This window comes from Sciurus vulgaris, assembly GCF_902686455.1.
Source record: "Sciurus vulgaris genome assembly, chromosome: 13".
In the NCBI taxonomy this organism is placed as follows: domain Eukaryota; kingdom Metazoa; phylum Chordata; class Mammalia; order Rodentia; family Sciuridae; genus Sciurus; species Sciurus vulgaris.
The window spans coordinates 59,475,058-59,501,001 of record NC_136474.1 but is presented as its reverse complement, the minus strand read 5'-3'; the positions used below and the strand labels follow the sequence as shown (position 1 = coordinate 59,501,001).

Below are 25,944 nucleotides of genomic sequence, written 5' to 3'. Positions count from 1 at the left end.
ATGGCTTTTAAAATTCAAGCTGTTTAAAAATCAGTTACCAGTGACACAATTCATTATGATAATAACTGAAAAGTGTTTCCATTTGATTAAATAATAACCATATACTGATAAGTGAACAATTAGTCATGTGGGAATTCAAATCACTCATGCTATGGTTTTTAATCTCATAAACTGGAATAAGTGGAGTTAATATAAATACTGTAAACAATTGAAAAGGGGCAGTCAAATCCAATTTTGAAAGAAGAGCATGTGTGTATTTTGAAAGCAAGTTTTAGGCAGATGGCACAAAATCAAATCAAAAATTAAAATGAGAAAATATTCATCAAATTTATATATAAAAGCAAAATGAGAGAAAATGAGAGAGTAAGAGAGAGAGAGAGAGAGAGAGGGAGAGAGAGAAATCATGCAAATGTGAATGTCACAGACATTAGAAATAAAACATAATGTATGTTGCCCAAAGGAACAGAGCAATTATAGCAATAAAACAAACATGAACATCTGTTTATAAAATAAGATGTGATTTCACTTATTTAGAAACCAATTCAAGAAAAAACATATCTATATTCATTCAGTGGAGTACCTCTAAGGTTCCATTCCCAGCACAAAGGGGAAAAGAAAAGTGTGTATATACATGTGCATGTGTGTTTGTACAACATCCACTGGGGATCAGACACAGAGCCCTGTGCATGCTAGGAAGTGCTCCACCACCGAGCTACATCAGCCCACAAAGTATTTTAATTGAAATCTTACAGATTAAGGACCAGATTAAAGGATTAAGAAATAACAGATCATTAACAACAATCAGAAGCACTCCCTCCCAGGTGCCGATCCCGAGGGTAATCCACACAGATCAGTTGTGCTTTTTTTTCCAAAACATTTTTTAGTTGTAGACAGACACAATATCTTTATTTATTTATTTTTATGTGGTGCTGAGGATTGAACCCAGTGCCTTGCATGCGCGAGGCAAGTGCTCTTCCACTGAGCCACAGCCCTAGCCCAGTTGTACTTCTTTTTGATCTTCATAAAAATAGGATCACACTGTACATATAATGGTGAACAATATGGCTGTAACATTTCTGCTTATGTCTTTGGGTAAATATATCTACTATTTCCACTGGGAGTTTAAATGCTGGATCAACTTAAGTAAATGCTATCAGACCATTTTTTTTTTTTCAGAGTAGTTTATATTCTCATAAACTTGAGAGTTTTGTTTCCTTCACTTCCTCATCAATATCTATTGTTGTCTGTTTTCTGCATTTGTTGTTTATAACCCTACGTATCCTCTTGGATATGTAGTTGTATTGAACTTTGGTTTTATCATGTTACTTGATGTCTTGTGACATGGAGCAACTTTTCATAGGTTTATTGGCCGTTTGGTTATCAGGCTTCTTGAAGTGCCAGCTTCCCAAACTGATAAAAATTATTAGCATTAACAAGTAAAGTTAGCTCAACTGATGAATTATAATATTATTGATTAAAAAAACAATGTCTTTGCTCATGACAGCACCATATAAGAAAGAAGATAATAGGAAATTACATAAATAGCATGCAAAACATCTTTGAATAATCAAAAAAAAATATTATTATTGTTGTTTTCCAGTGATAATGGAGATTGAACCCAGAGGAGTACCATCGCTAAGCTATATCCCCAGTCCTTCATAGTTTTAATTTTGACACAGGTTCTCATTAAGTTGTCCAGACTGGCCTTGAACTTGCAATCTTCCTTCCTTAGCCTCCAGAGTTGCTGGCATTAAAGGTTATGTCCCAACACACCTGGCTTGAATAATCAAATTTAAGTGAAAGATGTGTGAAACCTCTGCATGAGTGGTTCTCAACCTCTCTACCGTGGGGAATTCAATCCCAGGGGGTCATCTGACAATGTCTAGAGAAGATTTTTGAGTGAACTCCAGGTAGAGGATGGTATTGATGCCTAGTAGGTGGAGGCCAAGTATGCCAGAAGACTCCCTGTGATGCACAGGACAGCTGGCCCACTCCACCCCCACCACAAACGATCATGTAGCACAAGATATTCTCAGTGCTGATGTTGAAAAACCTGTTATATATGGGAAAGTGTAAAATGATAAAGAAAAAAATTAAATAAGACATAAGCAGATGAGGTATTATACAATACTGATGGATTGGAAACCAACATTGCACAGATGTCAGAAAGGTATGAGAAAACTCTGTGGGATGACAGGTATGTTCACTACCTGGATTGTAGTCATGGTTCCAGAGGTGTGTTCCTATTTCAAAATTCATCAGCTTGTACATTTTCAGCATGTACTATTTTATGTCAGTTATATATCAAAAAAGTCATTAATGTTTTTTACTTCTCAAAAATAACAAAATTTAACTTTAAGAGAAGATACCAAAGTTTTACAACTATCGAAGAAATTAAGTCTGTAACTAAAAGTTTTCAAGAAGACCTATAGGCCCCAGTAACTTTATAAGTGAGTTTCTTCTAACATTTTGAAAAGGTAAGTGAATATTACACAAACTTTTGCATCAAATAGCCTATTTTCTGATTTTAAGAGGCCAGCGTTACTTTTATTATCAAAACTTGTCAAGGATATAACAAAAAAGGAATGTTAAGGATGAAACTCTATTATAAATGTATGAATCTTACAGAAAATACTAGCAAATTGCATGTGTGTGTTTGTGGGTAAAAGTTTATTCTAGGAATCCAAGGGTAAAAGTGATCATCTTAGTACATGAAGAAAATATTATTCATGATTAAACTCAGAAAACAAGGAATAGAATGAAACTTTCTTAATAAGATAAAAAGCATCTATAAAGGAAACCTGCTTTAAGCCTCCTGCATAAAGGTGAAATAGTAAAAAATCTTTACCCCTGAGATTAAAACATGATATTGACTTCAGTCATCACTACTGAATATTTTATCTAGTGGAAAAAAGCAAGAGAAATACAGGCATTTAAAAATAATAAACAAAACAAAAATTATCACAGCAATCATATACTTAGGTAATCTCACACTAAAAAAATATATATACTATTAGAATTAATAAATGAGCATACTCACTAGAAAAAAAACTACACAAAAATTGACTCTACATTATCAATAAAAATAGAAACGAGTTAGAAGAGTAGCAAAAAAAAGTAAGCAAATACATAGGAATGGGTCAATTAACAGGAGCACAGAATCTTTCCTGAGGGAACTATGAAATATTATTGAGAAAAATTAAAGAAAACCTAAATAAATGAAAGATAAATTATAGTCACAGATTAGAAAATTCTGTGGGAAATGTGTTGCTTCTTCCCTAAATTAGTCTATGTAGTAGATGGATTACCTAATCAAAATCCATATAATTTCATAGAAATTGACAGTTATTCGAAAATTTCTATGAAAATACAAGGGAAAAACAACCAAGCCAGTGAGCTGCCTCTACTATCAAGCCACCAACAACAAAAAGCATAACACAGTTTTGGTGCTAATGTGAAAGACCAATGAAAAGAGGAGCATCTGTAAAGAGAAGCACATATAACGTGTCCACTGACAAAAGTGGCATGTACATTGCAGTGAGGAAAGACGGCCTTTTCAATAAAACATGTTTGGCCAACTGGGTATCAATTTTGAGGCTTGCTTAATATAATGCAGCATTACATTTTTATAGAATAACATTTTTCTACAATAATCTGAGGTTTGGCAGATCAGTTCTGAGCAAACATCAAGAGTCAAACTTGATTCTGCTGCTGAAAATGGCTTATTTTATATACATTTAAAACTTATTTAATCAATTACACTTAATAAAATTCACATACACACGGTATAAAGAAAATATTTTAAGTTAAATTTAAAAAATGCAGCATATCCTCGAGTTTTGGAAACAGGTCTGTAGAAAGCTGGTGGGATAGTGTCCCAATACTACTGCTTCTCCATGTAAATATGTTCAAAACATTAAAAACCCATTAAAGGTTAGCTTCACTGTTGCTCTAAACTTATTTTGCCTTTCGTAATATAAAACTGTTATGAACTTACTTCAAAATATTCAGAAAACAAAAACATTCCTAATTTCTTAGGAATGTTCCCAATTATACTGCTATATAAAAATAACATAAGAAACGTATCTAAGGCATTAAAATATCAAATAAGAGCTCAGCATCAATCACAGCTTATTCAATTCTGTTTAAATTTTTCCTGTTTTATTTTTTCTTCTTCTTTTCCTTCAGTGGAATTTCTGAATGACTAAAAAACATTATCAGTGGATTTTAAATGAGAATAGAGTACAGAAACACTCTGGTAACTAACCCAAGGAGAGAGTAAAGCAAGCGGGAAAACTGAACCACTGGGAGCGTTCCCTCAACCCTCCCCTCCATCGATGCATCCCTTCTTTCCTTCGTATTCCTTTATTTAATGATACCTCTAATGTCTAAAACACCAATTTAAATAAGGTAAATTAAAATGTAAATTAATAAGAACATATCTGTAATAGTGTGGTGCAAAATTACTAATGCAAGAAAAACGTTCTCCGTGTCACTGACGTTTCGGATGCTCTGTCAGTGACACACTTCCGTCTTACGATTTATCACACCATTTTCTGAGATTGCTGATCTGACTCTCCCTCTAGATTGTAAGATCCCTGAGCACAGACACTGTGGCCACTCACTAGCTTTATCCCCACCGCCTCGCTAAGAAAATACAGGACATTCAGACACAGGCTCAGTGGTTATGAATAGCTAACTGCAATTTAATCGTGACCACTGAAAATTTAATGATTATCTCACTCTCCAAAGAAACATAAGCAAACTCCTCAAAATTATGGAAAAGATTGATTTGAAGAAAAAAAGCACCATCTTCTTTGAGGAAGAAACACTTTAAATAACTGCTACATTAATATAGGAATTTATACTAGAAACTGTTAGACTTCCTGTGTTGTTTTCCAGATAATTTATACTTTAATCTTCTCTTTAAGAGGCTTCTGAAATATAAAAAAGCTTAGCAAAACTAAAACTTTTCTTTCTGAAGTCTGAATGTGAAATGTAATCTAAGACGATAGGAAGAATATAAAGCAGTTTTTTTTTTTTTTGATGCTTTTACTCACAAATAAGATGTTCATCTGAATTTCGTTCAAAAATAACTATTGAATACCTACACAACAGCACATACTAAAATATCTATGCATTATTAATACGTGACTTTTGGGAAGACTGATTTATTTAATAGATGGCTTTGAAATGCTTGGTAATACAGAGGAAAAGACTAAACTGATATTTATCACCATATATAAACATAACATTAAAAATGTAAAGGCAGCAGAGTTCCACTTGTAGACGAGCTCCTCCTGTGAGGAACTCTGTGGATCTGTTCCTCAGCAAAACACCTATAATGGTAAAAATTACTTAGAGAAATAACCATTTAAAGTCTCTGGAATCTGTCCTATTGGCATCTAGTGAGTGAAGAAACAGTATTCAGTCTGCTAAATCTTGTAAACACAGCAAGAGTCTGTGCCACTGGCGCCCTAACCCCCTCCCCTCCATACAACATGCTCCAGTCACAGTGAGGGAAGCTCCTCTCCGGGCAGCTGCTGCCCAAAGGAGAGGGTCTCTCTCTCCTCAGCTCCCAGTCAAGGGATCTAGGACCTCAATGGGAGGTGAAGGTCACCAGCATTTCTATCACTCCCCTACTAAATTCCTGGCAAGTGCCCCTAAGAAGTAAGGGCTCCTTTCTTTCACGCAATGAGCGCTATGGGGTGGAGACTCTACCCACATGCATCAGTCCAAGAGTACTGAGACCCTCACTCCCACTCATAGACTGGAGGCTCCATTCCAGGAGAGGCAAGCTGAGAAAACCAGAGCCCTGCTACTAAGAGAGCCCCACTTGACACCACCCTGCTTCTAAAGCAGAGGGCCACTCCAATCCCTAGCTCCAGAGCACTGACCCAGATTTTTCCCAGGCAGAGTAGTTCATTAGAACAGAGTTTTTAAGGTCTCCCAGAAGAACTAACTTTATTCAAAACAGAGTACAGGGAAGTTCAAGAGGAAGAGGGCCCTGTATACCATGGAGATCCCAGAACAGGAGCTCTATGAAGCAACAAGCTAAACCACAGGCTGATTTACTTAGCAGAACCAGAAAAGATTTAGCTATGAAGAACCTTCTAGGGATCTGAATCACCTCAAAATCTGCCCTCAAAACTATCCTGCAATGGTGCCCTAAATTAATTGGATCAGACTGTAAACCTGTTGAAAACAATAAAGCAACCAGGCAAGCAATTAACAGAACCAACGGGCTGGTGTGATACCAAAGGAAGTCCCAAAATCTTGAGCACAGTTGGACTGATAAAGAAATTTAGGAATATAGGGAGAAAACTGAGTCTCTAAAGGAGAGACGTTCCTGTTGGAATATAAAATGGAAGGCTTGTGGAAAATTGCTGGAGTCAAAGAAGCCTAAGGGATAGAAAGAGACCAAAATAAGAGCACACTAAACAACCCATACACTACTCTGTGTCTTTTCAACTCCTTGTAAGTTTTCTGGAATGTGGCAAAGCAGAAACAAGACCTCAACAGAAAGAGACCATTAACGTCTTAAAGCTAGGGGCTAACATCTGACTGGACCATAACCCTCTGGCCCAGTGACCACATCAACCATGCAACCCGCCAGAGACAGAAACGATAATGTAAGTGAAACCTGCAAACAGACCAGAATCCCTGATAGGGAAACATGATCTTAATCAGTGCTTCCCAATCTGAGGGAAGTTCAACCCCTTTGGATCATATATACACTACCTAATTACATATCCTAATAAAAAGACCGTATCCTAATAAAAAATCCAACAAGCCCTGGCATTGTAACTTGTTCCTGATAACGCACATTTAGCCCTAGGAGTACATACCCTCAATTTCAAATAAAGCTCCTCCTCTGCTAAAATCTGGTGCAGCCTTAAATTCTTTTCTGTGGTGTTCATATAGACCTCCTCGGACCCGCTTCCGGTGACACTGCCAATCCAATAATTGTATCCCCATTGCTCACAAAGAAATAAAACATTTAATAACAAGATCACAATGCATTTAAGTGGCAAATGTCATTATATTGTGGTCACTGAAAACTTGAATAAATTAATTATCCCATTCCCAGCACAAATATGATGAAAGAACTAATTATCATGGTGAACAATGAAATAAAGGTACAACCAAAAGAAATATTTTCCTTCTTAAGGAACAAAGATTTTAAGTAATTATTGCATTTCATACAGGTACTTACAATGGCTTAACAGAAAGATCAAAGGAAAGGACAGGGTGTGCACATGGTCAAGGCCATCCCTGTGAGCAGCAGCATCGCAGGCTTCGCGCTGCAGGAAAACCAGCACGCTAAAATAATCCAGTCAAGTCTCTAGACAAATTAGTAAGAAAACAGAGCAACAAAACAAGCCCTGGAGAAGGGGGTATTAGTATACAGAATGCTATAAGATATAACCTAAAATTCCCACTTTAAGAAAGCAGTAGAGAGTAAAAGTGAGGAGAGGAGGGGGGCGGGGTGGATGGCAGAGTAGAAAATGGTCAGGCAAGAAACCCACCTGTGGGAGCCCTGATGGTGGAGTTAACAGAAAAAGGGTTCAGTGCACCCCTTCTAAATATCTTCAATTAACCAAAGGAACCCATGCTCAAATAAATTAAGGAATGTATGAGGCCCATGTCTCAACAAATAGAGCAGAACGACAATAAGACTGTTACTGGAAAAAGCCAAATGAAATCCTGGGTTGAAAAGTAAAATAACTAAAATGGGAATTTTACTAAAGGGCTTGATGATAAATCTGAATTGGTGAATCAATAAGTATGAAGACAAAGCAACAGAAATTATGTATTTGCTATGGTTTGAATGTTTCCTTTAAAACCCATGTTGAAATTTAATTACCAAGGTGAGATTAAGAGGTGGAACCTTTTGAAAGGTGACTAGATCACAGGAGCTCTGTCCTCACGCATGGATTAATGTCTGGATGCCTGGGACAGCTCTGCTGTAAACGTGAGCTCCCTGGTGCACACACTCTGTTGCTCCTACACTCTCCTCTCTGGCACATTCTCAGGGCATGTGATGCCATCGGTCACACATCACAGCAAAGAGACTCTCAACGGATGCCAGTGACTTGATATTGGATTTCCCAGTCTCCAGAACTGTGAGAAATAAATTTATTTTTAAATAAATTACCCAGTCTGGGATATTCTGTTATAGTAACAGAAAATGAACAAAGAATTCCAAAGAACAGTGAGAAGAAAAACTTTTTAAAATGAAGAGAGTCTCAGAGAAATGTGGAACACAATGAAGTATACTGATGTATAGGTAATTGGTGTAACACAAAGAGAAGAAAGAGGAAGTAAACATTTGAAGAAATACTGACTGACTGGCCAAATTCAAAGAAAAACAACCTACAAATTAAAGAATTTCTGAAAAACTAAAAAGAAAATTTTGCAAATGGTAAGAGAAAAATGACTCATCAAGTAGAAGGCAACCACGATGATATTTACAGCCAAATTCTCAACAATCCAAAAAATGAAATGAAATGGGGGGAAAAATCAACTTACAACAACATTAAAAAGAATAAAGCTGCAAGGAACAAATCTGACAAAAGATATATAAAACACATACTGAAAATCAAAACATTACTGAAAGAAATTACATGATCTATGTAAATGCAAAGACATTTTATGCTGATGGATCCCAGGACTTGATGCTGTTCAGCAATGGCAATACTCTCCCCAAAGTGATCTATAGATTCCAAAAAATTCTATTAAAATTCCAGCTGGCTTCTTTACAGAAATTGACAAGGGCATTGATAGGGAAATGCAGGGATTCAGAACAGACAAAAACACACTGAAAAAGAAAACAAAATCGCAGAACTCACTCGTCTGAAAATCTAAAGTGGAAAAATCTTGAATCTAAAGATTAGAATATTTTGGAGGACATCTGTACAACACTGATGTGGAGACACATTCTTACACTAGACAGAAAGCCTCCAATCTTTTTAAAGGAAAACTTAATTTTTCTGCAAACTTACTAATAACTTAAAAAGAGACAAAAGTCTTTTTGGAAAAGTCCCCTAAAATGCTCTATCACTTTAACTATTCCTCCCTCCTTCCAGCTACTGGGTTTTCACATGCTCCTGTGGTGGCCACTGAATTCATTACACCCGCTGTCCACTCAACCCTCTACCTTCAACCAGTCCCTGACTCTCCTTTCTTCATTCCCCTCTGTGAAAGTTTAGGCTCGGGCCATGGAGTTCACAAGATTCTTGCCTCTTGTCATTTGGGTACACCCACCTGACAAAGTCCAGCTCATGGTGGACCTTCCCATTCTATAGCCAGCACTCACCTTGGACAGCTGTCTTCCATCTCCAGGCCCTAGCACCAGCTAGCCCATGTGCCCCTTTATTAGCTCACTGTCTCACCCCTCAGTCACTATGCCAGACTCCATCTCCCCAGCCTTTCTTCACTTACTACCCACCCTCATTCTACTTCTGATCTGGATTTTTGCTTTCCTGGGGCGAAAAGAACCTGTGGTAATCAAGCAGGAACGCCCTAAGCTTTTTATGGCCAGATTTCAAAATGCATTTTATTCCCCCACTTTCTCCCTTCCAGTTTTCTGGAAACAGTCCTCTTATGCCATTTTATACCAAATTTTTTAAGGACGTGAAGTATCCTCCACTTCCTTTTTTCTTTGACTCACATCTCATCTAATACCAATCTGGATTTCTCCCATATCAAATAAATAAAATAATTCTCAAAAAGCATACAAATCAGAAAGATTAAGACCAAATTAGAATTCTTAGTAAATAATATAGTTATTCATCTTTAAAACTCAAGAGGATAAAAATAATTTTGATAATTTAAAATGATCAAAAATTTAGTACCATGGCTGAGAAAAAAATAGCTTTCGTATACAAAACACAACAACTATATTATGGAAGAAAAGATGTCATTTATAGTAGCAATTTAAAAAGACTAATGGCCTAAATGAATTCAACAAGAAATTCTGAGATCCACTGCTCCATCTCTGTTAGCTAGGAGAACATGAAAGAGTTCTATACAAACACTCTGCTTCTGCTAATTTTGTCAGTCTCCAAACTGGTACTTCACCCTACAATACCATAAAAATTGTGTGTGTTTGTCAAGATCACCAATGAACCACAATGGATCTGAAATCTGATGGGTAACCGTCAGTCCTCACCTCAATCAGTGCTTCATTTAAATATAAGACATGCCTGACTCTTCAAACATTCACTTCCCTTGGCTCCAATGACGCACACTATCCCTCCCTTTCTGGCTGTTACTTTTCAGTCTCCTGTGCAAGCTCATTCTCCTTTATTCAGCCATTAAGATTTTAGAATCTCAAGCCTTAGTCTTAAGCCCTCTTATCATTCTATTCTATAGCCAATATCACTTATATCCACGTTTTATTTTGCAGTGCTGCGTACTGAACCCAGGGCCTTACGCATGACGGATGAAGGGCTCTAACACTGAGCTCCTCCCCAGACTAATATCTACAGTTTTAATTAACATGCATACACCAGTGGTTTCAATGTTTTTTAAACTTCAGCTTAGAACTATGTTTAACCTCAGACCAACATAATCAACTTCTTACTGGCAATTTCCATGTAGATTTCTCACAGGAATCTCAGATTCAACCTGTCCTAAACTGAAAATATTCTTAGTCTCAAGAGATGTACAGGATACATCTACAGTCCCTTTGAGAAAAGTTCACAGAGTTTTCCTTCTAAAACGCACTCATTCATCATTTCACTCATCTCATCTTCATTATCTCCTGAAGAAATTCCTCATGATTTATGGAATCTGAACGGCATTCTTCCTCTAAGTTCCAAGACTGATAAATACATTAATGGGCAAAAGCCAATGTTGCTTTAATGGAAAATTAGAAGCACTGAAGGAGATTAAATATGCATACTTGTAACTGCCTCCTTAATAAAAAGATGCAAACATTACTACATCATTGACTTCCTTCTCATAATTGATTTGTAATTCCTTTACAGGATCTTCAATAAATATTACAGATTGAATCCAAGTATTTTCTCCCACAACTATATTTTTTGAATAGGGTTTAATAACTACTAGATGTCCTAAAGGTGATTTCATGAGTGAAATTGTTTTTCTTCCTTCTACCTTTTACCCTAATTTAGAAGTCACTGTATGTCCTGTGTTCATAACAGTCTACAGTGACCTCAGAAAGAAAATGTTCCTTATTAAAATCACAGGCACTAAGGTGCAACGTTCCACATGAATAACTCCCTTGACCAAACTCTACTACTATCCCTTTTCCACACTGATGATAAAACAAGTTTAAAGACCTTTATCCTTCCTTCATATGTAAACTGGCAGTTAAGTATTGCCTATACACATCTTACCAAATAAATCAAACAACACCAGGGTTATTATGTAAACATTACAATATTAAATATTCAGTAGTGCAAAATGCTAGTGGTAATGGATTATACATGGCCAAAGATACACTTAGAGGCCATGAAGTTGCCACTGAGTACACTATAACAAAAGCAGAAAGTGTTTTAATGCACAGAATGGAATGTTTTCTAGGTTGAATGAGTTTGTCTCTTCTATTAATCACCACATGCATGGGATTAAAAAAGCTCTGCTTGTTAGATTGCCTATTACCTGTAATTCAATCTAATCTATACGTTATTTGACATATGTTGAAGCAGATACTGATAAATAGGACTTGATGTTAAGTATCAGTTAGCTAAGAATTGAATGCACAGATGAATCAATTTCCTTCATAAGTGATTTTCATATTATTAAATAAATTATACATGCCTCCATAAAGCCATTGGTGAGAATGGAAATATCCAGATATGGTCTGCAAGGATATCTTTGGCTATGTTTGATTTACTATCACCAGTAAGTGACTTAGGCAAGAAGGAATAATGGATTTCCTAAGTACTTCAAGATATGCTTTCAGAAGCAGAGGAAAAGCCAGAGTGTCAGTTCCATTAAAATAATTACATCTCAAGCACATACTTACTTTTACCTAAAGGCTTAAGATACTAGTATTTTCCATATCTTTAATTCATTTGAATTTTATAATCTTTTAGGTAAATTGACATTTCATTATATACCCTATTTGTAGAATAAAATAACAGTATAATTTTAAAATCAATATATACAGTACGTAGAGCAATCTCTAAGAGAAGCCTGAGTTATTGAAAATGTATGAGCTTTTTCCATGGAGGAAAAGGATGGAAAGCCCTTTCCCATTTGCATTTATAAAGGCTTCTTTAAATATATACACTGATGCCAACAGAGCCATCAGAAATCAATAAATCACATTCTTGTGCGCTGTAAATGTCTGACACACACATTCATTTTCCTAGTCCAAAATTCTCTGTAAAAGAGACTGTGTAAATGTTCCATTTTAGTTTAATGACATTCTCCACAGTTAAAATTATGTGCATTATTGCCAGTGAGTGCAAAACCTGAGGAGCACAAAGCCAGATAGGATTTTAAAGAGTCTACACAGTACATATCCTTCAGTGGCTCGTCATTTAACAGACCACAGACACAGATATGAATGCAGAACAAAATAGGGAGATTAGTAAGAATGGACAGAAATGCTGCAATTACCATTTGGACAAAAAGTAAGAGGTATAATTTATTTAGAAGTAGCTGGGAGATGGTTTTAACAAGTATTTGCAGACAGCCCTATTTAGCCCTGATACCACCAAAAGGAGGCAGCAAAAAGATCATTTAAAAATTATATCCACAACAGAAATGACAACAACCTATTCATCAATGAGGTTCAATCTGAACGTGCAATAAAAACCTAAATATGAATCCACTTTGGTTGACATTTATTCCACCAGCTGCCATATATTTTTAAAAGGTCACAAAATTTTTCTATGTAGACTAGTTTGCAAAGTACAAATTCTTAAAGAAGAATCTCTGCATATAGTCAAAGAGGTTCTAAAAATTCTCCAAGCACATCTTGCAGAGTTTTGCACAAAGGCATGTCTGGCTACAAACCCAAGTATGGGGTTTATTAAATCAATAATCCAAAGTAAGGACTTTATAATGATGGACTAGAATAATTCTACCTGTTTGCTAGCCCTGAGTAATGTCATCTGGACCATTTCAATTCTTTGTTGTTGAACCCTGGACCAAAATTTTGACTGTGGGTCAAAATTCCTGCCAAGAACAGGAATTTTGTGTTTGCCTAAACCTATTTGCTTGCCTAAACCTGATCATATCCAAAGTGTGTTATTTTGAGACTCTAACAGTTCATTCAACACACCTTCCTTCCTTCAAACTCACGTTTCCTTCACTCTGAATGTCCACCCATTCCGTCCTCTTCAACCTTACTTTGGCTTCCTTTTAGCCTGAAGCCCATAATCAATTAATCCAACAAGCATCTCACAAGTCCCCTAAAATTCCGCAACTCTTTCCATATGAGTCTTGGCAAATCTCCCAACACTTTCAAGATCCAACTTCTGGCATATCTATGACCAAAATTCAATACACAAATATTTAGCATTGCTGGGGTGGGAAAAACAAGTAGACCGTTATGTGTTCATCACTGTCAAACTTTGACTGGGCCCTCAGTGCTCATCAGCAATCTCTTTTTTGAGCAGGGTGAAACCCTGTTATGATTCAGCAGGCTGTCTTCCACAGTCATTTATTTACTCCTGTCCAACCCGCATCCTCTATTCTCTAAGCAGACAAACACACCCTCGATATCAATACCCTCACTTAGCACTGGAGATTTCACATTCCATTGTTTCTTTACCCCTTTCCTCCTTCCCCCTGATCTCAGGTATCAGCTTACTGACAGCTGAGGTCTTTTTGATATGGTTCTTCCAACCTGCCTTTCTAGCCTCAACTTATTCACCTTATACACCAGCCACCTCAAATTATATGTTGCTAGACCTCATTCACTTCTCTTTGTGTCTTGGGGTCAAGGGACATCGTGTAAGGGAAAGAGGATGAATTTGAAGTTGGAAAAAATTGTGTTCAGATTCTCCCATCGTTTTTACTTCGAAAAAGTTGGGTAAGGTTTTTCTCCCCCTTGAGCCTTAGTTTCCACATGAATAAAGTGGGTTTATAACACTGTCTGCAACATTACTATAAGAGCTAGAAATAATCGACGTAGTCAGCCAAGCATTGTAAGTAATTAACATTATTACTAACATATATTGTTTCTTCTACTTGGAACACCCACAATTTTTTGGCTGGCAAACTCTGAATCTTTCCAGACCCAGCCTGAATGACACTTCTACTTTCAGGATTCCTCCCTCACAAACAGAATACAATCGCATCCTCTACATTTCCGTGGCGTGATGCATATACTGCCACTATAGCGTAGTTCTGCAGCTGCAGGCTTTTCCATTTCTCTCAGATAGGAACTGAGACTTACTAATGTTTGTATCATAGTGCTTAGCAGAGCCTGTCACATAACAGGTGTTAAATAAACACTGATTGAATAACTGAATAAATTAGATAACCTGTTCCTGCTTGCTTACATCCACATTATTCATCTTCCTCAAAAGGTCTGTCATTCAGGAGTCCCAGAAGATAGATGGTTCATTCAAGTTAGGATCACTTGAGGAGAGTAGACGTGAGGTGAGATTTACAAAGCCATGGTCAAGGTATAGCAAAACCACAGAGGACTGTGCAGGAAACCAGAGCAAATAATGAGAGGTAGTATTTGCCCTGAAGAGCGAAGGGAAGAAGAGCTGCTGGAACTTGGCTGAGAGAGGGCTGAGTGCAGAGGACCACCTGGCAGAGGCAGCCTGTGCTAGCCATACAGGGGCAGCGCAGGGCTCAACCTCTCTCCTTTCTCCATCCAATCCACTATCGGGGTTCCTGAAGAGCTGAATCCAATCAGAAACCAGAGGGCCTTCTCTTTCCCCTTCTGAATAATTCAGCTCTATAGCTTAAAACAATATAGGTGTATGTACACACCCTGGGGTCCATGATGGCCCAATGAATCAGCGTCTAATAGGGGGAGGTAGATAGGCACCCATGTTGAAGGGAGGCCTGGAAAGAAGTTTTGAATTTTAAGCATGGTCAAGAGACACCTGCATGGAGGAATGGCCTGGTTTAGAGGATCAGCTGTTAAGCAGAAAGGGGAAGGTGTCCAAGTAAGGTAGGTAGGTGGGTGTGGGTGAATGCATGGCCTGTCATCAAGCCAGAGTGCAATGAATAGACCATCCACACGGGTGCAGGATGATGGCCATGACGGAAGACTGGCTACCAACAAGTAGATAATTAGGTGTATTAGTAATAGAAGCCAATTTCTGGCTGTCTGAGAACTAAGAGACAACTATGGAAAGAGAAAATTAGAATGAGCTATAAATTATTAGATTATAATTGAAGGCATTGGTAGAAATTCATGATTTACAAGGCAGAAAACTATATGTAGAAATAAATGTAGGCAAAATTGTATAATGTTTAGATATTAGGCTTGCTCTCTTCCTTCTACATAATTTTCCTTGTCAACAAGACTCCTCTGCAAGGAGGTATTCACACACACATGCATAATGTAGTACTCATGAGTGTGTGTGTGGGGGGGGTGTGCTTTCCCCCCTAAAATCTGAACTAGATCCAAGAACAGCAACACCCAAACAGCAAAGAGCACACCTTTCATGAGACAGTAAATTCCATCCTGCACTAAAGGGAACCAGAGCTTCTTGGAGAAAGGGTTCATTCCTACACTGGAATATCTTGATGTGTTTTAAAGCAAGAATGAGTTCAAAGGATGACAGAGACATGTCAGAGGACATAGGAGGCAGCTTTAACAGGCTGCCCAGGAACAAAGGTTGGACAACTTAAGCATAGAAACCTTTTTTTAAAAAGGAAACAATGAAGTCATACAGATATAAGTAAATTAGTAAGTGGAAAATTTGAAGAGAAGCATGCTATTTACACAGTTAAAAAGATTTCCTCATAAAATACAACTTAAGTGCAAAGAGGGAAGGAGCAAGTTTATACTGGAAAAGCTTGACAGATACACCTTAAATTGAATGATGAAATGAACAACCTTATTATTGAAACAAATCAAAACTTTGTGCCACCAAACTGGATGCAAGGACAAGAACACAATGCCATTTACTGTATCCCTCCCAAAGGTACATAATCTGAAATACTATCACAAGGAAACATCATGCAAATTCAAACTGACTTCTGATCTTCAAAAGTGTCATGGTCATTAAAGACAAGAGAACTATTATAGAAAGAGAAGATGAGAATTTGGAGAAAAGGCTGGGGAGATAGCTCAGTTGGTAGAGTGCTTGCCTTGCAAGCCCAAGGCCCTGGGTTCAATCCCCAATACCCCCCCCCAAAAAAAAAAAAAAAAAAAAAAGGAAACTGGAGAAAATGCACTAAGATAAATTTGGTTATAGATCTTGTTGTTAAATGATATTATTGGCATAACTGGCTGAATATGAATATAGTCTAAGGATCACATGGTAATCATCACTGTTATTTTATATAAACGAATGTCCTTATTTGTAGAAATATACCCTAAAGTCAAAACATACTGGTTGGGAGGAAGACTGAATCATCATACTGGAAACACCTCAAATGTACCTTAAAATTTTCTGAAAGTTTACAACTATTCCAAAATTAAAAAGCAAAAATAGAAGACAGAGGGCACAGGTCATACTTTTGTAGTATTTCATCCACAGGTTTGTTTCTGAAGCAAAGCAGAGTAAAGAATATTGAAGGGGGAAACCAAAGTTTGTATATGATCTCCATGCTGATGATCTCTCATGGATTTGCTATTTTCTCTCTCTTCCCTGATTGCTTCCCATACTCTTTCTTAATGTATATGTTCCTCTGGAATGACAATCTCATCAAACACACAGCTGACATGATAATCTATATACATTTTATGAACACTACCTTCTCCAGTCTTCAAACCTAAATACAGCATCACTTTCTGGACATTTCCTTCAATACACACATGTTAACCCAACATGTTAAAAGCCAAGCTCAATTTCCACCCCACTTCAGTGGGTAGAATTAGTTGCCTAAAAATCACCCACATACCCCCAATCACATATCATTTAATAAAACTTACTAAATATCAGATCTTTAATGAATCTCTGAGCTCCAACATAACTGTATCATTTCATTCCAGAAGTAGGTCTAGTTGGCTTAAACCAAGTTGCATATTCCATTACTTTAGCTGGAGATACTGCTTAAGAAATGGTCAGCACTATTGATGTGAATCTTAGGCTTTAGTTGAAATACTGGGAAAGATATGTTTTCCCCATGCACATGAACCAAGAGGCAATTATCCATTATTTTTTTTTAAATTTAGGTAGCATACTATCACAGAAGGAGTCAAATTTAGAATACTGTCAACAAGAAGGGAGAAGATTTCTTTTAATTAACTATTTGAATAATAATTAAATGGGCCCTTCATAATAATGGAATGCCAGGACTAATGACCAAAATTACACCCTAACCTCTGTCTTCCACTTACCTGAGCTAATAAATCCCCTTGATATTTAAAGTCAGTTTGGGTTGGATTTTCTATTACTTGCAATATAATTCATAAAGAGTAAAATCAAATATAGAACTAGATGTAACAATTTTATAAAACAACTAGAAGTTAAAAAAAAAAAAGAAGATAAACAGGCTTCAAAAAAAGATGGAGGAAGATGAGTAAAGGCAGAAAGGAAGTATGGGAGAGAAGGAACTCCAAACTTCTTGTTTTCAAATGCTGACATGCCCACAGAGCCTCTGTCCTCCTCAATCACCCTAGATAAAATCTTCTGTTGCCTTTCACGCCTTTAACAACCCATACTATAGGCAGTCTGTCATTCATTCCTACTAATTCTGGGTTGAAAATATATTTGGAATTCACTCTTTTCATTTCCAAGGTCAATACACAAGGTTAGACCTTTATCTCTTATTTCAACTACTGAGATTGTCTCTTCCTCAGTCTCTCTGTGCCTTATCTTTCTGCCTGTCCAATCTGTCATTCACAGGGCTACTGGCACTTTAGAGAAAATAATGACTATATTTTATTTACTTATTCTTTGTATTCTCTTGCCCTCCCCTCTGTCCAGACACTAGAATATTTGTTTAAATTATTCTATGCATGATACTTCTGATTTGAAAATTCTTTGATGGAACTTAATGGTTTCAGAAAAGGTTCAAAATGCATGGTCTATAAACAAGTCATTGAGGTTGTAGAACACAGTGTCCCAACCAGGCATCTTGAATCATTCTCTTCCTGTGGACTGTTCTAGTCCTACAAACCCACTGCATCTATGAGGATAATAAGCAACAAGACTTTGGACATGCTATGCCTCCCTCTGTAAATGCTCTTTACTTTGTCTCTAAGAGGTTCAAGGTTCAACTTAAACATCGTCTCTAGCATAAAATCCTCTACAGTACTACATTTGGGTTACGTTTCTTTATCCTTTTTCTTCATACTTCTTTTCTGACATTTATGTAACTCAGCCTTGTCTTATTCTAAATTGGGTATAGACCTAGCTAGTTATTAAACTTCTTTCCTACTAGTGCTCAAAGTGACCATATTCCAGTATGCCTTTCTACTCTGTTAGTCCTCCCCAAGATTCATTCTTGTATCCTCTGTATTTAGCAAAGCAAATAGCACTCAATACATGCTCTGTAAATATTCTTGAATAAATAAGTAATTTCCCAAAGGACTAAATGTTATTTAAGGATAGGTATTACGACTTATTTGTGTGTATTTTTCACAGTGACTAGAAAAATACTGAGTCACATGAACTGCTACAGCTTGAATAAGATATTAGGCTTGGATTCTGGCCTCCTGAGTTACTGAATCTTTGGCTAAACCTAGGACAATATGTTATTTCTTCATTCCAAAAATATTAACTGAACACCTTGTATATGCCAAACCCTATTCCAGGGGCTGGAGACAAAACTCAAAACAAGATAAACCTCACATATGTTGAAGTGAGGAAAACAGCTATATTAAGCTAAGAAGTCAATCCTCTCGAAAAGTTTTTCTTGACATCTGAACTCTATTCTCAAGCATGCTTATAACCAGAGAATCAACAGTGACTCCTCCTTATTTCTTGCTTCAAGGGTTATTTAACAAACTTTAAAATTGGTAAGAGGCTGGGTGCAGTGGCACACACTTGTAATCCCAGCTACTTGGGAAGCTGATGCAAGAGGAGGTTTGAGGCCAGCCTTGGCAACTCAGTGAGTCTCCATCTCAAAAAAAAAAAAAAAAAAAATGACTGGAGATATAACTCAGTTGTAAAGCTTCCTCAGTTCAATCCCCAGTATGAAAAATAATAATTTTTAAAAACCGCTAGGAGAAGAAGGGTGACGATGACAATGACAAGGCGGATGACTGCGTTCTCCTCCTCCTAGATGATTTCAAGTCCATCTTCCCAAAGGCCTTAGTGTGCCATCTTCGGAAATAACTAACTTTGCTCACTAGCTATTCTTTCCACTCTCATTCCTCACCCCAACCCTGACTTGCAGTACTGCCAGAATGCTGTTCTTTGCAAAGCAATGCTGTCAAGACATCACAGCTCTACCCAAAGGCCCTCAGTGGCTTCTTACTGCACATACCCGGGGAGCACAGTTCAGATTCCAGCTTCAAACTCCAGGACTCTTCCAAAATCTACTTCCAATGTCTTTCCAGAAATATCTGTACTGTTCTTCCTCCATTTCAGACTCTTGCCAAATTAGCTTTTGATTTTTATGTCTTTGGACCTTTTGGTACTTTTTCATCTATTTTATTCATATTCTATCTGTATATTAATATTCAACTCAAGGATCTTGAATTTGTCTGAATTTTTTCTCTTTGCATAAAAAATTGCAACTCACATAAAAAAATCGCTCACCGGGTGCCACGGTGCACACCTATAATCCCAGAGGCTTAGGAAGCTGAGGCAGAAGGATTATGAGTTCGAAGTCAGCCTCAGTAACTCAGCAAGGCCCTAGGCAACTCAGCAAGATCCTGTCTCTAAATAAAATATAAAAAAAGGGCTGCAGATATGGCTCAGTGGTTAAGTAACCCTGGGTTCAATCTCGGGTATGATAAAAAAAAAATTGCAATTTACCTTTGTCTTTTTCCTCTAAGCTTACCTGTCTCCACTCCATGGTTTAGTTATTCACAAAAAGTATATGCATGCAACTAGGGTATATTTAATCATTAATTCTATAACCACTCATTAACCATTTACTGTCTTTCTATTTTCCCAGAGCACGTGAAGTATGTTAACAGTAAATGGTAAGTAAATTTTTGTTTCATGAAGGCCAATTCCCAAATGAAAATATATCTGAAAACAAAACCATCTTTTTCTTAGTATGAACAAAAGAGATATATAGGAACTATAATAAACTATTGCTTATCATATTTAAATATTATGAAAGGAGATGGGTAAGTTAATAGAAAACAGAATCAAATAAAAACCTAAGAAAACTTTTTTAAGGTAATATGGAAATTTGCCCACTTTGAATCATGAATGTACCTATCATTTTTAGATACAAATTCATAAATACATATCTATTAGTTAAGTCCATCAAATGGAAACAATATACAGTGTCAGAATTTAATGAAATAAGAATAACAAAAGAATGTTTCATGATACCACTCAATAATTTCAGTGAAACTTAATAAAAGTTTATGTGATGAAAATTTTTTTCCCTTTGCTTTTCTAAGGAAATGGCTTTAGAAGATGATTGATGCCTGCTATTACGGGCCTATATTTGTATTTCCTTATTTTAGAAGCTTTTCAAAAATATACTTAAGAGCATTTCCAGTTACACTAAAAAGAAAGATAAAAGGTGATTATTTATAGGCAATCACATTCATGATGATAGACTCTCAGAAAGCAAATGCAAACATAAATTTTAAATGCCTTTTGGAAAGAGTTGAGAATAAAAACATTTACATAATTTCTTAGAAACCCTGGCTTTTTATTACTGAATTTCAATATTCCCTCCAGGCAAAGGAGCAGCTACTTCAAAGATTTATTTGATAGCGGAATGTTTGATTTCTTTGCTTTCCCTTCCCAATGTGAAGGTCTACAGTTTTCACTCTACTGCAGTACACTGCATTTTAAAATTAGAACTGGCTCACTTTTAAGAATAAAAATATGGCTCTGTTCTTGGCAGATTAAACAACTAAGCCAATGACAGCAATAAATAAGTAGATACAAATCAATTATATAAATGTACTACATTATTATGAAACAGACCATTGAGATATCAGTCATCTTTGAGAACAGACCTGCCACTTCATAAGGTAACTAGTGACTGATACCAAATGTCTAAAACTTCTACTTACCTGCCTATCCACTTCTGGAAGCAAAAGCAGGAGGTATTGCTGAAAATGCTGAGGTAAGGAAGCAAACGTATGTTTATTTATTAATGCCCTCAAGTTAGTGTTGACAAGAATAGATCCTGGGGTTTCTATGTCAATGTCCTCAGCTTTGGTCCATTTCAAGTGTCCTGTGATGAACAAGCAAGAGGTACGAATTTACTACAGATTGAGGAAAATATACATGCACACACACATATATGTATATATTGAACATATATACTCAATCATATGTTTAATTCTAACCCTTTGAAAATGATATATCAGAAGAGGAGGCTACGAAGCTCCTTTATGTTTGTCTGGCATTGGCTATCCTTAATTTCCATAAGAAACATTTCACTCAATGTCTTCTAATTTTTTAACTCAACAGATGTCCTAATAAAAAAATATTTTAATGAAGAACTTGTAATTAATCAGAATTTTTAGAAACTTTGGAAGCATAAATGGTAACAACTACAATTGATATAAATTCTGTAAGACTCAAAATCTATGATAATAACAAAAATAGTGTTAATTTTATTTTCATTTTTATTTTTGGTGGTGCCGGGGACTAAACTTCGAGCACACTAAGGAATTGCTCCACTGAACTATATTCCCAGCCAGATACTGTTAACTTTAACAGAGAAAATAGCAGCAATAGTAGCTGTATGTTCACCATGTTTCAAGTAGTGCACTAAATACTGAATGATTTCAGAAATTTGCTATTATTCAGCAAATTTCTGAAGGCAATAATCTAAAATGCAAATCTTGATAAAAATATCAGATGCAGGCCTGAATCTCAAAAGTGCTTTGAGGGATAATTTCACAACTCAAGGCACGCTCATGTCCAACAGAAGGCTACACAACTCAAAATCAGGACAAACCACAAAATGATCCACCATAAGAATCAGCTGAAAAGAATGACTATGCTCAGTTACTTGAGCTAAGAGAACTGCTTGCCTGTGATTATAAAGAGTATGTTTTAAATCACAGGTCAGCAAATTATGATCCATGAGCTATTGCAAGTCCAATGCCTGTTTTGATAAATACAGTTTTGCTGGAATATAATCATGCCCAGTTGTTTATACACTGTCTAGGTCTACTTTGCAGTATAATACAGAGTTGCAGAGTTGAAACAGATATAATGGTCTAAAAAACCTGCAGTATTTGCCCTCTGATCCTTCACTGAGAAAGGTTATTAATCTTTGTTTTAAAAAATTAAACACAAGAAAAGAAAAAAAGAATAAGCAGAACACTATGATAAAAGAATAGTCATATCTTAAACAGAAATAGAACTTCCAGAAATGAAATTTAGTTTTTAGAAATTAACAGAAACATTTGGTGGACACAGCACGAAATAATTATTAAATAATCATGATACAGAGGTGAAGAAAATATCTAGAATGTAGTATAAATATGATAAGTCTGTGGGGTATGTAGCACACCCCAGTCATCCCAGCTATTTGAGAGGCTACAGGCTGGAGGATCTCATGTTCTAGGGCAGAGTGGGCAATTTAATGAAGCCCTCTCTCAAAGTAAAAATAATAATGATTCTTTTTAAATGCTAGAAAATAAAAAATAATGCAATCAATGAATTTAAACTATTCAGCAAGTTTAAAAATATATAAAAGGTTGGACTTGCAGCTTACTGGTAGAGTACATGGCTAGCATACTTGAGGCCCTTGATTCAATCCCCAGTACCTCGAAGACAAAATTAAATTAAATGATGAGTCAATTTAGAATAGGGCAGAAATACAGAGAATGGATAAGTAGTCACAATGCCTATCTATAAGAGTTTCAGAAAGAAAAAAACAGGGGATGGCAAAGAGGCAATATTTGAATAGTCAGTTAATGGATGAGATATTTTAAAATATGAGTTCTCATAAAAAGCCACACACGATCTCGAGAAAGATAAATGCCCATTTCCATTCCTCCATCTGAAATGTTGAAATCTCCGAACATCAAAAATAAAAAAGAGTATCTTAAAGCCATTTGGAAGAAAAGACACATCATCTCCAGAGAGATGACAATGAGAAGGACAGAAACTTTATGAATAAATAACAGAAGACACTGGAATATCTTCAAAGGGCCAAGAGGAAACAAATGACAATGTAGAATTTCATCTGCAACTGTCTCTCAAAAATTGGCAATGAAGTAAGAACATTTTCAGGGCCCAAAATTGAATTCTATTCCTTAGAGAATCTTGCTGAAATAACCACTAGTGGATGTTCTTGCCAAATAAAGAAATTCTATCAAGGAAGGAATGACAGGGCTGCAAAAGCAATGGTAAACTAAAAGACTAATAGGCATGAATTGCTCCAAACACTAATTGTAAAAAATAATACAATGACAGATGAGAGTGAAGAAAATGTGGAAATAAAATACTTAACAGTAATTGCATGCAAGATGTGACTCATACAAGAGCACTACAAAAAACTGACACTGAGAACAAAATACATACAAACTAATTTTTTTTTTTTGTTAAAACCATAGGTAGCCTTGAAAGAAGAAAACTATAACCTCCCAATAAATGGATGGAAGGAAAACTTAGTAAATCAAAGGGAAGGCATAAAAAATAAAAGTCCAGCATAATCATGATAAATGTGACTTGCTTTTTATGTTAGACTTAAAGTAATAAACTCCAGTTACATGCTGCTTTTGAGAGAGAGGCTTAAAACAAAAATTATATGGAAAGGATAAAAATTAGGAGATAAACTAAGAAATACAAATCAGAGATTCCAAACAACAACAACAACAAAAAAAATCCAATAACACAAGATTAACATCAGAAAGAAAAACAAACACAAAAAACATTATTGGGAATGAGAATAATCATTCTCTAAATGTGTAAGAAATGATTCACTGGAAACATAATGACCTTGAACCTGCATTCATTTTAGTGTGAGAGCCTCAAAAATGTAAAAGTGGGAGAAAAACAAGGAAATTGAAGTCACGAAGCTAAAAACCAATGACTTGGCTTTAAAAGTATCTTACAAACACAGAGGACTTTCTTAACTCAATTATCACTCTTGAACCAATGAATTTAACAGAGACTGCTGCATAGAGCCTTCAGAGAAATTTTTTTTCAGAACTTAAAGAAGTAAGGAAAAAAATAAATCACCATTATGAATCTTAACAAACACTGAAGAGTTAATATAAAATCTTGTCTCTGTCCAGAGAAAAATACAGTTAGGTATCAAAATACAAAGATAGCAACTCTTTGATGCCCCATATATCTATTGCACTTTTGGACATTCAAAAGCACATTTCAAGTACTTCACAAGTTAAAGGAGAAAACGTTGTAATGGAAATTTAAGTGATAATGACAAAATCTGTAAAACGCTCCTCAACTGGTTTTAAAGGTAAATTGTACCTAATAAAGAGTAGTGGAAAAGGTTGATAAATTCAAGAGTCATCTGTTCAAGTTGTAAAGTTAATAAATCAACAAAAGAATAAACACTCAAGAAAGGAGAGATAATAAAGTATAATACTAGACATTCGCGGAACAAAAGAACAATGAAGACCATCAATAATTAAAAGGTTTTTTAAATTAAACTAATAAAATTGATATTCCTAGTGAAAGATGGCACAATTATATATAGGAGTTTTTAAAAGGACATAATACTGGATATAACACAGATTTAAAAGGCAGATATAATGAAAACCAGATCTTATAGAATGTAATATAATACTGTGACTTTTGTCAATACATTTGTAGGATAAAAAATTAAGTTTATGAGTTTTCACATATAGCTTAGAAATAGAAATACAAATAAATCATAAAAATTTTTTTTAAAAATGGATCAGCTGGCAATCCCTAGCATGTATACACAAAGTAGGAATTAAAAATGGCTCTAAAGATGTGGGCTTGGGGACTCTCTTTCTTTACCTCCTTTCTGAAGCTCTTCCACTACTTTACAACATAGACTTCAAAGAAAAGGTAAAGAAACACATTTCTCATTTCACTTTTTAAAATTATTATAATCTTTATTCTGAAATAAGTACCGTATGAGAAAATAAAATCATCATTCTCAACACAAAACTCTTATAAATTGCATTTGTTTCTAAAAATCTAACATTGTTGAGTCACATTGATGGTTACACTGGTGGCCATTTTATTAGCATCTATATTTTTGAAATATTTCACAATTCAAAAAATAAAAAACCCTAGATCATCAGAGAGAGAATTTGGAAGACCTTTCTTTTCTCAGCAATTGAGGAAGAGACAAGAGCTAAATAAATGCTGGAAAATAAAAAAGGGAGTTTGTTTAATTCTTATTTCAGAGCCTAAATATTCTCATATAAAGATATTGACAGATCTAATTGGAAAGGAACACTGGGGTATTTGTTTTAAAAAATTCTGAAACATATTCCATGTCAAGCAATGTGAGAAGTAGGACCCATACTGTTACTATGTAGTATGCTTCAAAATCTTTCAAGAGTATCATAGAAAAAAGGAAGCATCAGAGGCACGTCTTTCATGACAAAGCCAATAGAGGAGCTATTTCAAAGTTGACCACCTAAGCGAAAATATGTTTTAGAATGTTGGGAAAAAGACAGAGCAGCTGAACCAAATGTGTTGCCACAGAGGATGTTTAATTCCATTTTAATTATCCTTACACATGTACTCTTAATTGGCTTAAGAACAATCCAATTAC

General features: G+C 35.8%; 1 protein-coding gene across 4 annotated transcripts in view; it reads right to left on the bottom strand.

The window, feature by feature from the left end:
* ASXL3 (ASXL transcriptional regulator 3) overlaps positions 1-25,944 on the bottom strand; it is a 168,048-nt gene that overhangs the window by 39,893 nt on the left and 102,211 nt on the right. For 3 of the 4 annotated variants that reach the window (XM_079109312.1, XM_079109309.1, XM_079109310.1), the window contains one exon: positions 21,275-21,438. The exons of the other annotated variant lie outside the window; for it this stretch is intronic. In XM_079109312.1, coding sequence (XP_078965438.1) covers positions 21,275-21,438 — 164 coding nt within the window. The remainder of the gene's footprint in view (positions 1-21,274; positions 21,439-25,944) is intronic. 4 annotated transcript variants of the gene reach the window in all.